The 17,184-nt window shown below is 35.6% G+C and overlaps 1 protein-coding gene across 8 annotated transcripts in view; it reads right to left on the reverse strand.

The window, feature by feature from the left end:
* Positions 1–17,184, reverse strand: part of NAALADL2 (N-acetylated alpha-linked acidic dipeptidase like 2) — a 488,624-nt gene that overhangs the window by 77,850 nt on the left and 393,590 nt on the right. For all 8 annotated transcript variants that reach the window (XM_075761534.1, XM_075761530.1, XM_075761531.1 and 5 more), the window contains one exon: positions 7,649–7,795. In XM_075761534.1, the coding sequence (XP_075617649.1) occupies positions 7,649–7,795 (147 nt within the window). The remainder of the gene's footprint in view (positions 1–7,648; positions 7,796–17,184) is intronic.

The raw sequence follows: 17,184 nt of genomic DNA on the forward strand, positions 1-17,184 counted from the left end.
GTACATCAGTGGATCAATAAGGACAGGAAGCAGAATCTCCCAGTTATCAGTGGGACAAAGACATCTGTGGCAAGGTCCCAGTGTGGCCAGTCCAGCAGACTGGATAGAGTCCTGACCCTTTACACACGGCCAACACCCAGAACTTCCCCACACCACGCTGATTTCTACGGATTTTTATGTTCAGTTCAAAACATTACATTGACACAAAGAAACCCACAAATGAAACAGCAGCTGAAGGTCCCCCTAAACAGGATTAATATGGTGCTCCTGTTCACTGACACCAGAACCCCACGACTTACAAACATTCAGCACTGTTCCCATACAGACAGAAATGAGTATAAACACCAGTTTCCCATTCACTTCCTAAAAGACACAAGCCAGATGCGCTGAAGAGCACTCCATACTGCCCAAGCCCTCCCTCTACACTAACACAAGCACATGAAAGAGATAAAAGCAGCACGCAACACGGGAGTTATTTTTCAGTAAACTAGGCCCTAAGTTCTCTCCATCAAGGACAGCTCCTCTGTTTCTTTTCTCATAACAAAGAAAACTTGGAAAGCTTTTGATTTCTTTTGAAAGAAGTGCATGATATGTCAGCCTAAGCATGTAAATACTGAAATCAAGAAACTGCAGTAAGTTTCCCTAAAGAGTGATAAAAAAAATGAAGAAAAGAGGGGAGGACAGGGGCGAAGGGAGGAAGCGGAGGCAGATGGTAAAAACAACTGAGAAGCCACATTCATTGAGGAGTTAAGATTTAATGGCCTCCGTTTTACACCAGTGTGGGCGAAAATCACTTTTAAGGGCTCTAATGAAAGTTGAAAGTTACCTTCAAAAAGTTATGCATATTTCAACAGAAATAAAAATCATTATGCATTCTCTCTAAAGAGGATACAATCTCAAACTGTCAAAATTCTAAACTCTTCTACATATATTACATACAAATGCCTTCTATAAAGAAACCCCTTTTCATTTTTCTTCTAAATTAGCTTAGTGGTCCATGGTATTACACTATCTTGGTCTAGGCGGTGAATAATGTGACAGGTAATTTTTATACTTCTTGCCTGTACTTAAGTTTGAGTGAAGATACGGAAAACAACTTTTATGGTCTCGGTGTAAAAGTAAATGTTCTGTGAGCCCTGCATACCCAAACTTGGACAGCTACCATATAATATTTCATGCTAAATATGTGTCCATCAATAAATAACAAAAAAAGAGGGTACGGTTTTGGGTTTTTTTAAATAATGTGCAGTAACTTGTTTTTTTTCAAAACAAAATAATAATGCTAACATTGATGTAACCTACCATATTATCACAGAAGGGATTTAAGATTCTGTGTCAGCAGATAGGAATCATTATGTAATAGGATGTGCTGAGAAGGATGAATAATATGCAGATAACATAGGAAATCATCTAGTTATAATTTAAAAAATTGGATTCCTCATGAATATGTCAACTGAAATGACGCAGAAATGGCTAGTAACACTCTATTTCCATCTTCAAAAAAGCTCAAAATACTCCTGTACCAGCTTAAGTTTGTAAGTGATCGGAACGGCCTCAAAATGCTGAACAGTTTAATGTTATTTGATTTACAATACTGAAGAAACAATCAAAGCTCTAACTGAAACCACAGCAAATCCAGAGTATATTTTCTCTTGCACCCAAACATTAGGCAGCCACAGAAAGATGTTTTTTCTCGGTCTCAGTGATTGACTTATTTTGCAGTACTTCAGCAACTATGCTATAAACTGTGATAAGACCAACATAATCAAAATGAATTAACTTGCAACTACAAGGTTGGATTTTTTTCTCTTTAGAAGTCCACTACTATGCTTCCAAATGTAGATCTTCTAATAATCACTTTCCTCTGTCCCCCTTCATGAAGGAAAAAAGGAAAGTGTGGCCATCAGATTAAAATGTTGAATCCAGCAGAGTAAACTACATTTTTAAGGTCCTCCATCAAGAAGAGGGAAAATGATATGGGATGATGCTCATATAAAGAGGAAAAACAAGGCAAAGCTTAAAGAAGTAAGGGAGAGAAATAAGAGAAACAGAAGAATATTAAGAAGTATGGATAAACATCTGAAGTTCTGAGCCTCTCTGACAGGTAAAACTATGGCTAGAGACAGGAAACAACACAAAATTTCCCAGATCATGCTGTTGGCCCTGGTATTATACTTTTATATAATAAATGCAGTGTAAAAATGAAAGGAAGGATTTATGCCAAACAACTTTCTGGAGAAGCCCGGAGACACCCTTGACACTCTACTGCAAAAGTTGTGTTATATTTTAAGACATAAAATTAACATTAATCTGTTTTAAAATTAACATTAAGTAAATCAGCAGGAAGTTCTTTGAAAGAGCGAGCTCACTCAGCAGTTACAACACTATGGAAAACTCACACGTCCTCTCTCCGTATACCCCAAGTACTGAGACACATATTCTCGGCATAGCAGAATCTGTCCTTCCATGTCTGATGAGGCCACTAAAGAAGCAGGATTAGAAAATAGCCCTTATGTTTTCCTCAGAGTTTCAGTGATTCTGTGGAATCTGCCTCTCCTCCTCCACAAATAACACCCTATTTGAGCACACCAGCGTTAAACAACTGGTACCATAAGCATGTGGACGCAGCCCTTATCAAAATCTATCCTGGCACATTTATCCCTTCTCAGTATATACTGCCTGAAATCACTGTCTCTATAACCAACAGCTCTGTAAACAGCTTACATTTTAAATTACAGATTTTCCATAACAGGTGATGCTTCTATTGCAGCTAAAAAGTAATGGGGCAAAAACCCCCCTCAGATCCCCAAGAGATTCATTTTACTCTGCCTCTGTAGTAGAGGTAATCGATACTGTTGAATAAAGCTACAACTCCAGTAGTAGCTCACTGGGATGAATTTATATTCCAAAGAACTTTTTTGAAAAGTTCACAGGTAAAATACCCAAACTGTACCAAAAGTTGAAACTTTCACACATTTTAGTAAAATGATTACTACTTGAATACCTTGCTCTTACAGAATCCTTCTCGTGTTTATGCTTCAAGCATTTCATCAAGAGGTAGCATTGTTCCATTACACAAATGTGTGGAAAAAAAGACAAAACCTAAACTGGGAAAAAAGCCTAAACTTTTTGAGTGCAGTGATTTGACCAGAAATACAGACTGTTTCTCAGAACTATCACTTTGATTATGAAAGGTGCTTTACAGATTTGGATTAAATATGCCTCATAGTACTGCTGCTAAACCGTGTTCTACAGCAACAGAGAAATTAAGGTGATTTTTTTTTTTAAAAAAGTAAGCTTGTTTTGGTTCTCTGAACATGAAATGATTTCCAATCAAATTTCAGAGGTATTCAATGCTCACAAATTGAATTGACATTACTGAGAATTGTGGAACTCAGCATATTTAATGGCTGAAACACCTCAGCACAGTCAGCTAGAACATGCGTCAAACAAAATTTTGAAGGATTTTAGTTTCAAGTAACTTTGATTATAAAGAAATGAACCTAAGAATATGAGCAACAAGTTCTCTGCCTCCATACAGGCTTTCCACCCATTGCCTCAAAACCACATTGATTTTACCCTCTTTCTGAAACAAATCATCCTATTGTCAGAAAACAACTCCCCAAATTGTGTTAAGTAAGATAACCCAGAGTATTCTGAATTCTTGCATCTTTTCCATTCATGTTTCCAGTTATAGGAAATTTCATGTTATTTAACAAGTAAGTGTTCACTGTGACTAAAACCGCTTTCTGTTAACGCAGCCACAGATTTGAATAATGAGCCTTTTATTGCTGTAAAGGTTGTTTCAATAGTTTTTAACTTTTTTTTTTTTTTTTGCATTTTGTAGAGGTTATTCACAAAAGCAGAGTTGAGTCTATGGTGATTTTTTTCTTCATACGGAAGAACGCAGTTATCGGTCACATTTAATACTAGAATTTCCATTAAAGTGCAAATTTAAAAAGATGCCAAAAAGCAACAGAGAAGGATAAAAAAAAAAAGACACATAAGGGAAGAGAAACAGGGTAAGCTATTAAGTTATAAAATGGTATTTTCTATTACACAGGCACACAATCAATATATATCCATTCAGAAAGAAGAACAATGAAGAATTCAAACAGAAACTGAGTGCATGCTCTTCAGATCATGCACCACCACATCTAGTGTTTTCAGAGTTATTCATAATTTACAATCCAGTAACCAAGAGCTGAGCTTCAGTCATGTTGTTCAACAAAATAAAAATACCACAGGTGAAGAATTTATATCTAAGAAACTAAGTAGAATCACGATGAACAGTGATGTATCCAAATTCATAGTTTTGTCTGTTATATGTATGTATTTTCTATCATGGAGTATATTCATGTATTGTACCTGTTATACCATTTATTGGTTTGAAAAATATATTGTCATACAAACGTGACTAATATTTTCAAGGGCACAGAAATGATCCACACATAAAAAAATATCAGAATTTACTCACTTGCTCCAATTTGTTATTACTGATGTACCAATGACCATACGATTGAGTAATCCATTGATATCTAGCTCTTATTGCAGTACAGAGAGTAACAAAGACAAGTCTGTGATCTAAGACCTCTTTTACTTTATGCTGCTCTTTCTTATTTATGTAAAGCTAAGTGAAGATGTTTCTAATACTATTCTCCACTGAGGTGAGGACTTACAATCATAGGCTTTCCATAGCAGAGAAACTCAGATTTGAAATCAACATTAGTTCTCTCCCTGGAGGCTCTACATGGTCACTTGGATGTAAATTAATTATTAACTCAAACAGCATGACTCGTCCTCAAAGTAAGAGAATCTGCAGTATTAGGAAAAGCTGATCAGCCTTTCTGCTAATACATTACAAATCAGAATGTGACCCTTATGAGAAAGTAAAACCAGTGCACCAAAGTTAGGAGGAGAGGAAGGCTTTCTTCAGCAACTGCAGGAGAATCCTTGGGAATTGGGTTAATATTATGGCTTTTTCCACTTGAGAAATTCTTCCCAGTTTACTTCTTACTGGCAGACTAAAATGCTGCATATTTGCTGCAGGTAAATAAATGAGCTGCATTTTACTCAGTGCATTTTTATACTAGTGGTTGAAAACTTAGAATGCACTTTAAAAGCTCACACACCTGACCACAGGCATTCTCCATGCAGATTTAAGTTGCATGAAGCTGTGGTTCACTGTATTTCATAATTTCAAACAAGATAGCTTTACTTTCTCTTCCAGTTTGAATGTCTTCTCTTATAATTTTATTTCCTCTTATTTACTCCTCAGGTTCCTGCCAATGAAAAGCTTTTACAACCTTTTCTATGAGAATTGGCATTGCACTTAATGTGTAAGAAATGCATTTTGAAAGCTGACCTGTTACTCTGTAGGCAGACTACAAGGCACAGGTCTTGGGCTTTTTTACTCTAAAACAGGGGATTTTGAGTGTGGAATAGTATCAGTTTTATGTGACACTGCATGCTGACAGGTGGAAAAAACAAACAACTAATGTATATTCCAAAAGAAGAGAATTTCCTGAGTAGGTCACAGCAGTGAAAGAGACAGCAGAGGAAACCAACCTGGTAAAATTATAGTCTATAAAAGCAAGTCAAAACACCCTGTTTCTGAAATCTGTTTTCCCAAATCCAAATCTTGTTTTCCAATAAGCTGACAAAGCTGAGGCACAGTTCAAAAGCTGAATGGCTTGGAAACAAACAAGAAAAAATCCTTCCCTGCAACTCAACAGGTTATTTTCAGTCACTAACCTGCACAAGAAAATTTCCTACAATGTTTATTAATACAGCTGTAAACCAAGAATAATTTCTGTCTCCCTTATAAGAGTACTACCCCTGTTTGATACAATAAACAGAATCCCCAACAAACAGTAAACAAAAAAACAGATTGCTTGTCTGGTAGAATACAGCAAACTAGGAGAGACAATGAGCCCAAACTTTTGAAGGACTGTTAATAATCAGTACAATAGATAACAAAAATATAGCACAGAATGTAAATTTAATCATTCTGTGTAACTTCACTTTTAGGAAAAAGTCCATCCTCTTGCCAACACAAATTTGCTAAGCAGATTTGTTTCTCACATGAAATAGATCTCATGGGGTCAAAACGTCCTACAGTCTGAGAGGTGCAGTACATCAACTTCAAGACTCCAGATTACATTTATCACAAGTTTATATCTAGGAAATGATTTTGCTAGAAGGACAAAAGCTGAGTTTTCAACAGAGAATCAAATTTGTTGTATCATATTTAAGTATGAAAATATTTTCTTATATGATTTTAATTACATTGCCGTGTCATTTTGAGAGACAAAAATGCACACCGGCAAAGTTAACTGAACACGAAGAACAACTTTGGTAGGATTGAAATAGACAATAGCCAAAGGAACCTTCAGTGTTCATATTGTAAATGTTGCTGGGAAACACTTATTATTTTGATATGCTGAAGTTTGCAGATTCTTTCTCATGCTCTATAGATCCTGTATACACAGATCTGGAATGAAAACTATGTGGAATAGCTGCTAAGTGACAACAGAAATTTGCACTGGTCCACGAGGCTGTCACAAACATTGCACTCATAGATCTTCTGCCTTCACATTTTCCTTACAACCTTTGCCTTGTGTTTAATCTGAAATAGAATACTTTGCCTAAAAGGTGCAGTGATGTTTAGAAACAGAAGTCTCTGTATTTATATAAATTCTTGACTTAATCTATTTTAATTTACACAACAACATCACAACAATGCTCCAATATTTGGCATAATTCTATTTTACTTTGCATTTGTGAAATAGAAACATATTAGCATTGCAGCGCCAAGAAGCATTCCAGTTCAACTCAGCTTCAGCTTTGTTCTTGAACTTGGAAAGATGTGCACATATGTAGACAAGCACAGTGCAAGAAGAGAAACGAGGGGAATATGAAGTCACTGTATCGTTACATTTACAAGAAAACACACTCCTTTTCTCATGACCGCCATGAAATAACTAATGCCAGGCTTCCTGATCCTCAGCTGACCAACTAAGGATAAAAAAATTGAGTTGTCCAGCTGCAAATACAACCTACAGTACTACACTTTATCTGTGTGCAATTCCAACCTGGTCTCCAAACACTGTAACATGCCTCTTCCTTCCACTTACCTGGCAGAGGAGAACGGGCTGAAAAAGAACATGGTGTTTTGAAGACTCCAATCAAGCATACAGACCTTTACAATCAATATATATACTAGAGAGTCATATTTTGCCCACAGTATGAAAATGGATATAAAATTCATTTTGAAGGCTGTCTCATCCTACTGTGCAGGAAGAAAAATACACATCAAAACTTGTTTTGTCTGTGTTGAAAGCAGTCTGAAAAGTTGGGTTAGATAATCTGTAACCTATAATACTATCAGCAATATTAACATTCTTAAAATATCCTCCATTTTTTTTCCTTTCATTTGTTGTAAACATTTATCTGTTGTTTGAATGCCATATCCCTATAAAATCAGTCACTTTGGAACTCTGTGGTAATCCTCTGAAGATCTAAAAAAATGCACTTACAGGAGATAACTTTCCACTACAATACACTTGTCCTGTAAGGATATAACCTGAGAAAAATCTAATTCTATCTTTCCGCTATTTTCAGTCTGCCCATTTTTATTCATAACTACCTCTGATGTTTTGATGTCCTCATAAGAAAACTGCATGGCAGGTACTCCAAGATGGTTGATGAAATAATCTGAATCTCCTTGTATCTGCACAGAACTCACATTGGATCCTGGGCATTTAGTCTTTTCCACACAGCTGAAGCTCTGGCTCTGAAAAACAAACACAAATCAAAATTCTAGTTACTTATTTGCAACCAGACTCAATAACTCGTATCGGTATCCCATTACACAGCAGTCTTTGGCTTTTTAAAAGCTCAAGGCTGGGACTTACACCAGTGCAAACAGGTATTAGCTGATTCATACTCAGTAGTAAGTGACTCGACAAACTTTTCACCCTCTACTGACGTATACTGCAGTCTTTGGGATCGGACGTAGCAGAAAACGAAGAGTGTACCGCAACATGGTTGCGTCTTTCAAAGGACAATGAAAATCTTATCTAATCGAAATTGTAGGAGGGGCAAGAGAAGAAGCCTTTGGTAGGCATATGAAATGTCCCATACTGGGCAGACTGGAGGTCATCATGGTGCTTTTTGGAAGCATGTTCTGAGATCTTTAATGGCTACTAAGGAATAAATTCTTTGTTCAGTTAATACCATGCTCTCTAACAGCAAAAAGCTGAATCAGATAAACGTATTTAAGTTATCTATGGTCTATGAAATGCTGGCAATGTACAGAATTTGGTGGGGTTGCACAGTAGGGGTTAAGAGAAAAACAGAATCAACAGGCTAAAGAGACATAAATACGTATTTTCTGGGTAAATTACTTAATACAATTCCAGTCAGTGACATGTTTGTATTTCTTTCACATAAGTATTTAATGGTGAAATCTTAGCAACAGAACTGTAAAAAATATAAGATGAAAACTGGAAAACAAGCCCAAGACTGAGTGCCACGTATTAGTGTAGCTTTCAAATACACCAGGTAATTAAACACTTAATAAAAAGTAGGCACAAAGGCTTTCAACATCTATTACAGCAAATAAGCTACTTAGGTCTTATTAAAAATGTTAAGAAGTTGAAGTACTAGAGATTATTTACATTTTGCAGTTTATATACTATAACTTAACTTCCTCAGACTTACTAAATTACTAACTTGCTATAAGAACAGTGTAAGATTACTTCTCCTTTAATACTAAAATACACCAGATTCTGTGTATTAAAGTTCCTGGGGTTAGCAGAAAAATGTTTTAAGAGTTAGAGAGACACAAATCTTGGTATTTTTCCATATTTAAATTAGCATAATTATTGCTTCACAGTTTCACTTCAGTGCTATGAAGAATGCAATTGCATATTATCCAGTAAAGGTAAGGGCTGCAGATTCTCACAGAAAACTATTCTAAAATACCTTCAAGTAATATCTTCCATTTCGTAAGTATTTTAGAAAGGTAGCTATATCACTCTTTTTGCTAAATGTTTCTGCTCCCGCTATTCTTGCGTATTCACAGTTGTGCAAAGTCTGTCCAGAAAGACTCAGAGTTATAGGCAAAATAGAAACAAGAGATCACTTCTGTATATGCAGTCCATCTCTAGTAAATACTAGAAAATCCCCTTTAAAGATACCCATGGAGCAACGTGATTTACAGCAGCCAAAATCCTAGCTCTCCATGGCACAGTAAGAAAAAAGAATAATAAAAACTAAACATTAACGTAGCATTAACCTTAGGTGTCATTTGTAAGTCATAGTTGTTAAAATATTGCAGACAAAAGTTTAAATCAGGGGGTTTGAGGGATTTTTTTCTAGATTTAGGTTAAGAGTGTTTTTTTGAGTTTTTAAATTTGAAGGCATCCTTTTATTTATTTTTGTTCCTGTGTTTCACTCCCCCTTTACACCATGCTTGAGAAGGTTTCAATCACATTGAGAAGACATTTAACATCATCACGGTGTGGCTGCTCAAAGGCATACAAATCCACCTGCTATCTAAACAGTTTCAATAAAGTCAATAATCTTGTTTTTTAAAACCCGAAGCTACAACAGAAACAGCAGAACCCCAAACTACATAGCATTTCAAAAATTGTTTTTAAATAACCTCACTTTATCTTCTACAATCTTTCCCAGTCAAAAACACCGTAGAGCACACATCCACACAAAAAGGCGTGTTTATAATTTTATGCATATATATGCACACAAGATCCACTCTTAAGTGATTGCTCCTTTCAGGAATTACAAGATGTTTAAGTATGCCACAGCATACTATACTACTAGACTATCTCCTAACTTCCTCATACTGCCCAACACATCTGGTCAAGTTTTATAAATGATGAGTAGTCTGTTCTTCCTTTAATGTTTAAAAGTTTACTGAATGATGTGAAATACAGCTTTTGGGTTCAATAGGAAAATCTCTGCAATAAGCAAAAAACCCCAGAGTTACCTACCAAAGGAAACCACAAAGTTAAATGACCAAATTAATCCCAATAAAACTGCTGGGCAAATAAATTCAATATCAGAAATGGCAAACAGAGCTGAAGAGTCAGTGATCCATAAGCAAGCCACATACTACATGGAAGGGTCTTGTTTTTCTAAAAAGACCTGATCCTAGCTCTCCGTAAACACAATGGCAGCAAAGTCTTCAAGGCTAATGCTACTTGCACCTACTCAGGTTAACAATTTATGGAACAATTCAGAGTATCCAGAATTAATTTTCAAGAAGTAATCAAGAAAAGGTATATCTTGAAACACAGGAAGGACCATCAAAATCTAAATATATTCCTCATAGAGGTAAGGAAATGGAGCAGGAAAATGAATGTACTTTTTTTTTTTTCCTTGTAAATCTAAATCTTTATACCTTTTACTCTACTAAGCAAACATTAACCTTTCATCATCCCCTATGTATTCATATTCAGAATTTGTTACAGGATTTTCAGAGAAGAAATACTGTAAGCTGCTGACTGGAGGTACAAGTGTGGACTTGGAATTTATACTTGGAATTCCCAATTGGAAAGGGGGGTAATAGAGGGTACTAGAAATGGAAAATAAGGTTTCATACAATGAATAACATTTCACACAGCAAAAAATGCCAAAAATTTTTAATCTAATATGTGAGAATTCAACTAGTGTAACTGTAGCAATGACATTCTAAGGTATTTTCCATTAGTGCCATCTCACCTATATCCCAAAAATGCTGGCAAAGTATCAGGAACATTAGAAAGCTGGACCATTATTTTTATCTACTAAGCAGATTAGGTTTCACAAAAAAAAAGGAATCAAGGTTATAGATACTGCAGGGACACAGCTAATTAACAGTCTCTTGATATTGTTCCCTTTTCTGTATTGTTGCTAAGAGGTGAAAATGATGGTAGAGTCAGATAATTCTGTGTATACACCAGCCCCCATTTCTGCCAGCATACCACGAACTGAAAAAAAAAAGACATCTTCCTTTTTCAGAAACCCAAGCCTGACTTTTAGCCAGCTTTCTGTCCCTCAGAAAACACTTTACTACATTCCATATTAACGATTCAAAAAGAATCTGTTACTTTTTTCCTCACTACAGCAACATCGAAATATATTTTAAGTATGAAATTTTACATATGAAATGTTTACAGATTCGTTAAGAGTACAATGAGATACAGTACTTTTTGTTTTTTACATCATCATGCTTTATGGTACAGAATTTATAATTTTATGACAGAAATGTTCAATTCAATAGTGCTAGCACCTTAAGACTTTAACTGCTTTGTTCAACTTTCACTGTTCTGACACACAAGCCCCTGATAATGACGAGTTCAACAATAAATATTTAACACTGCACTAATATGGGAGAATGCCTTACATGCAAGACACTGTACTCTTCCAATTTATTTTCATTGTTATGTAGACTCTAACACATCAGCATTCTTCAAGTCTTTTAGTTCTTCAAGTTCATTTAGTGTGTTTTGCATTCATTAAACAAATGAAATGTTTCCTAAAATTAATGGACTTTAAGATAAAGAATAATAATGTTCTACAATTAATAAAACTTTCCCATCAATGAAGTGTTGTTAAACTAAGAGGCAAGCTATTAACTTAAGTCAATGCAAGAACAGCAGCCCACCATACAGCATTGCCACATTTCACATACAATAACAAATCAAAGCGAATAAGAAATTGAAGAAATCAGCAAAACAAGCCTCTTCCTCCATCCCTATCTTACAGTTACAAGAAAAGAAATCCAGGAACAATTTCCTGGAGTAAGATGCAAAAATGAGATAGTCTTAGCATGCAGAAGAATCATGGCAGGCATGGGAATGATGGGACGTGGGCGGGGACATTTTAGGCTGTCTGCTTGTCTAAATACAGGTGTCTAATGCCGCTTGAGATGTTGCAGGACATTCACACAGCCTTAAAAGCAAGACACAGGGGAAAGTTGTATCTTACTGAATCAGCATCTGTAGGAAGTAAGTATATCAAACCTCAAATGGGATTAAACTTTTTTTGTTTATATTAGTGAATGGACTTCCTTTATTTATACAGATTTGCTTGTCAATGTCCAGGCAGCCTAGCCTTGTATTTATTATTAGTGTTTTGCAGATAAAAGTAACATCAATTAAGTCTAATACCAGCTGCACTTAAACCCATTAAACCCAGCAGCTAGACACAAAACTGAAGCCATACCTACAATTACCTATTTATAAGACTATTACTCACATACTGGTTATGTTAGTAACTGCTGCTTTCATCTCTGTCCCTCCTCATCCTTATATTAGGAGGACCATCCTAAATCGTTGTTCGATCTTTCTGCACTGTAGACACTCCTGTTGCTGACAGAGAAATTAATTTCATAGTCCACGAGCATCACTTAGTTAAGTGATGGAAAGATCAGTTCTTGTATCACATGAAACACACTCCTACCAAAATGTACAAGCACTGCCTCAAGTTTCTTTCAATATGCACCAGTCAGGGAAACAAGGAAAAGATCGTCTTGCAAAATTGTAACTGTAATTTATGACAAGCAGGACCGCTTCCATGCTTGGTCACAGAATGACTGATCCTTTCTGCAAGCCAAGTAGGCATCAATGCAGAACGGAGCTCAAAGACTGACTGCGAAAAAAATTACTACTGCTAGGAAATGAAGGTCACTCCTAAGAAAAATACTACTAGGGGATGTGGGTCACAGGATTGACTGGCATGGGGGTGAAAATTACACCAATGCCAATGTCCAGAAACACAGGATTTAAAAGCATTTTAAAATTCTTCAATGCCAAATAATTTGTCAATCATAATGTAATAGCAACTGTGTAGCACTTTGGCATTCTGCTTTCCCTTTATTTATTTTTTACCCACCAACTCATCTGCTATTCTTGTATGCTTAAATCTAAAGTGGTGTCATTTACAAAAACCCCTCTCTTTATACCATGACAAGTTTCATTAATTTTAATTCTGATAATCAACAGAATCTCTCCTTTCATATATACAAAACCAATTTGTGAATTCCCAGTTTGGGAAAAAAGTTTCATTGCTATGCATTACTTCACCAGTTGCAGTCAGGTTCTACTTAACGATCCTTTAAATGTTAGCTTTTATGTAGGCAAAAAAAAATAAATAATTAAAATCTTTAAGAATGCATCTAGAATAAATTATCAGCAACACGCTCTGTAAGAACTAACTCCCTGTTGTAGAGCAGGCAAACTACATTTCTTCAGCTGGTTATTCTTACAGTAAAACACACATAATAGCACTATTTAGATCACTCAGTTGCTCAGGCTGGTCTCCACTGTGTCAATCAAGTCCTCCCTTTAGACTGGAAGGAAAGCAAGCCATGTGGTTAGACAGTAATCAAGGAGTGGTTCATGTCAGTGCAAGGACGCACGTGCTATCGTAATTGAATAATTTTATTTCTCTGGAGTTCATTTTGGTTTTCAGCACCACATTACAGGTTTATACTACAAATTTGAGAAAATGAAGAGTACCATATGGCCCATTAAATCCATTTAATTCAGATTAATGTAATAAAATAGACCTGACACATCTAAAGTATAATCAAGTGGCACTTCACTGCAGACCTTATTCTACCACTAATTACAGCTAAGCATTCACTGGTGCCTTTTCCTGCAACGTTAAGATTCTGGTATAAATAAAAGCCTATATTATAAAAAAAATAATAATTTATTGGGTATTTCTACAGTTCACCTTTCACCTGGAGACATGTACCTGTCATTACTTCAGGTCACCTTCCTTCTTTTATGTGAATCCAGCTGAAGTTAAAACCTTAGCAGCTTTTGAAAATGGATTAAAATTTCTAAGTAAGTTTTCAACAGGAGAAATAAAGAATGACCAATTATTCTTACAACATGTCAGTGATCCCCAGCTTCAGAGCTACAGCAAGGAAGCTTATTCTTCACAAATAATCATTCTCTATTTCTTGAGCTGAATTGCCACCTGTGTTAGTAACTGGTGCAAGGCAAATGCATTTAAAAAGCAGAAGCATAAGACCACATCTAGATGAAGTAAAATTATCTAAACAAAGAGCCACAGAATTTATTAATCACAGACCATGTAAAAGTGCAGAAAGCAACAGATTAGCATCTTTATTACTGCAAATGTCTTGTGCTAAATCATCATCAACAGGTAGGAAAGGCCAGAGAAGCTGCACAGCAAAGGATTCACAAGTATGTATTTCTCTTCTGTAAAAACCTGTTACACTCTGACAAATCATTAGAGGAAGAAGGTTTGACAGCTCCTAAAAAATTATTATTAGTGGTTTCCTTGCCCTGACTACCAAAATCTACTGAAAAAAATCATGGAGTCTCTAGGAATTGTATTCATTCTATGGCAAGCATACTCCTCTGTTTTCTCCCGTCTGATTATCTTATTTGGCTATAAACATCCTGCTTTGCTCTCTGTCTTTGATGATCAATCACATGTATTGCTATAAATGCAAATCAGCTGTTTATAAAATTTTTAGGGAGATTTAACACTGCCCTTTCTCCTATAGGCCTCAAAGTACTTTTCAAATCAACTAAAGGCAAGCAAGGTACCTAACATGTCAGTCTTGCCCAGCATCACAGAGCAAAACAACTAAATAGAAATTAAATGCATGACATTTCCCAAATTCTGAGTCTTATCAAACTGCCATGATTCAAATATGTACATAAAAATAATTCTAAATTATATCGACTCATTCTTTCTCTGCATAAAAAAAAAAAAAATCTAAATATGCTGATGATAATTAATATGCTATATACAGAGAACAGTTGTAGTTTAAATAGCCTAAATGTTACACACCACTACTGTGATGTGTTTGCCTATTTACGCAGTGCAGTCACCTGATTACCTCCACCATTTTAGGGACCTAATATTAAAAAAGGGATGGGCAGACTATGATGTTCTACTATAGACAGCAATATTGTAAAAACCTGACATTTCAATGCTTGTAAATGTCTTTTACATCTATCTTGGCCATGATGGCAAAGTTCAAAAAGCACTTACAACCCAGTTTCACAATGATCTTTGTCTTCTTGATGCTGTATGAGACACTGAAATATGACTGAAGAGCTTCATCTGATGATACTTACTCAACTCGTTAGCACATTTTAGTCAACATTTATAACAAAGTATGAACACTGAAAAACATGATCTGTCTGGACATCAAGGTTGTAAGTGTTCAGAGTAAGATAAATATGATTAAAACTACACTAAGAAATCTTCTGAGGTAGAGTGACTAAAACCTGCTGCTTTTAATTAATTTTATATTTAGAATAAAACAATGAATCAAAAAGGAATAAAATATTGGATCCTTAGTTTCTCAGCAATGATTTCCTTCCAGATTATGTATATTTTCATTTAAACATGTATGAAGCTTTATTGAAAATATCTCAAATCTGAACATTTTGAATTGACCTTTAAGGGCCACATGGACTCCTAGTGAAATTGTTCTGTAGCACTGCAAAATCAGTCACACAAAAGATGCATTTAACTCTCAGAATTTTTCCCTAAGTTTGGTTCTTCAGTATTATCACAGCAAAATGAGAGCTGTTCCTTGTACATACACACAGATTTCATTGAGAGGACTATCTTGTCACCAGGGAAAAACAACTCCCACAAGAACTAGTGTTTACTTAAAAACATCAGGCACAAAGAATTTAGCATCATCTTCAATTCTTCTGATATCCATCACAGTGCAGGTGACTCTCAAACAGATCACTACAGCTGCAAGGGATCACCATTAGCTCCTTAGAAATCCCCCCCCCCCCCCCCCCCCCCCCCCCGCAATGTACTCTGTGTTTTCTTACACAAAAGCACTGCATCTGGAAATTCCAAGAGTAAACTGGTTTTTTAGCCTGTGTGGGAAGAGAACATTGTGTTTTTACAAGCTAAAACTACCTCTTGGATAAACTACAGGGCTTTAAAAGAAGTGTTCTTTGAAAATGCATGCCAGTATCCTGCTTGACAGAGAAGACCTTTGTCACCCTGGGGAGCAAAGGAAACTGAAAATTGTGACAATACAATGCTTATAAAGGTCAGATCAAACTAAGATTACCCAAGACCCAGTTCTGATACTGTATTCAGATTTCTACTGAACCAAGGAAAATTCAGTTTATGCAACACAAGGTGCCACACTCAAAACTCCAGTTTTACCTTTCAAAAAAAGGGTAAAATAATTTTGGCCTTTAAATGGTGACTTCCTAACAAAATTGGGAAGCTATAATACCAGCAGTTATAAAACAAAGCATGGAGAAATATGTATGCTTGGTGTGAAATATTTAAATATATTGTTATATGTTGTACTACTTTATGAATTTAAATTTTTTTTATTTAATTTACAGCTACAAAACATGAGACAAGCATAAACCTGCATCGCTTGTTCCGGCCTTTGTTTTCTGTTAAGCAGCATTTGCATATTTTGAAATCATCATCTTAGTTTTTAAAAAATATGACCATCAGTGTAAGGTGTTTATAATAAATGAGACCTCACAGGACTGAACCACATTTCAGATGCAAAGTTTACATCAAACTAGTAATAAATACAAAAGTCAGGCAGTAAAAAATTATATAGTGTAAATTTAATTTCCTTTACTGGACTTTTTCTTCATTTAACTTTATCTACTGACAGTCTCCCTCTGATTCCTGATGCCTTTTATATGATACTGAATTACATTTATCCTTCCTATAACTAAATTGAAGTCATATGCCTCATTAACTCAGATATACTTGTTGCCAATGCTCAGTACAAACTGCTAGGAATTTTAATGGCATTTTTAAGGAAGGTAAAAATCAAGCAGGTATGCTCCCATTTGATAGGAGGATTTCAGAGCAATCAAATATTTAGAGCTAAAATTACATAGCATAAATTATGTAAGTGGCAAGACTGCAATTGGAATGCCATGAGTGGTTCCAAACATCTCAGTACTTTAAAAGTATAGAGAGTTATAAGGTTTAACAAAAGTAATTAAGAAACTACAGAACATAGCTCTGGTAGCTGTACTTCTCCAAAGTATCCACTTACCCCAGACTCTTATACTCCTATCAACCAGAAAATGTACAAAGTACCACATTAAAATTCTCCCATCTTTTTCCATCAGCAGATAAAAGCAAGCTCTCTGGCACATCAGGTAAAGTAACTTTGAA

The sequence above is a fragment of the Balearica regulorum genome, chromosome 9, assembly GCF_011004875.1.
Source record: "Balearica regulorum gibbericeps isolate bBalReg1 chromosome 9, bBalReg1.pri, whole genome shotgun sequence".
In the NCBI taxonomy this organism is placed as follows: Eukaryota; Metazoa; Chordata; class Aves; order Gruiformes; family Gruidae; genus Balearica; species Balearica regulorum.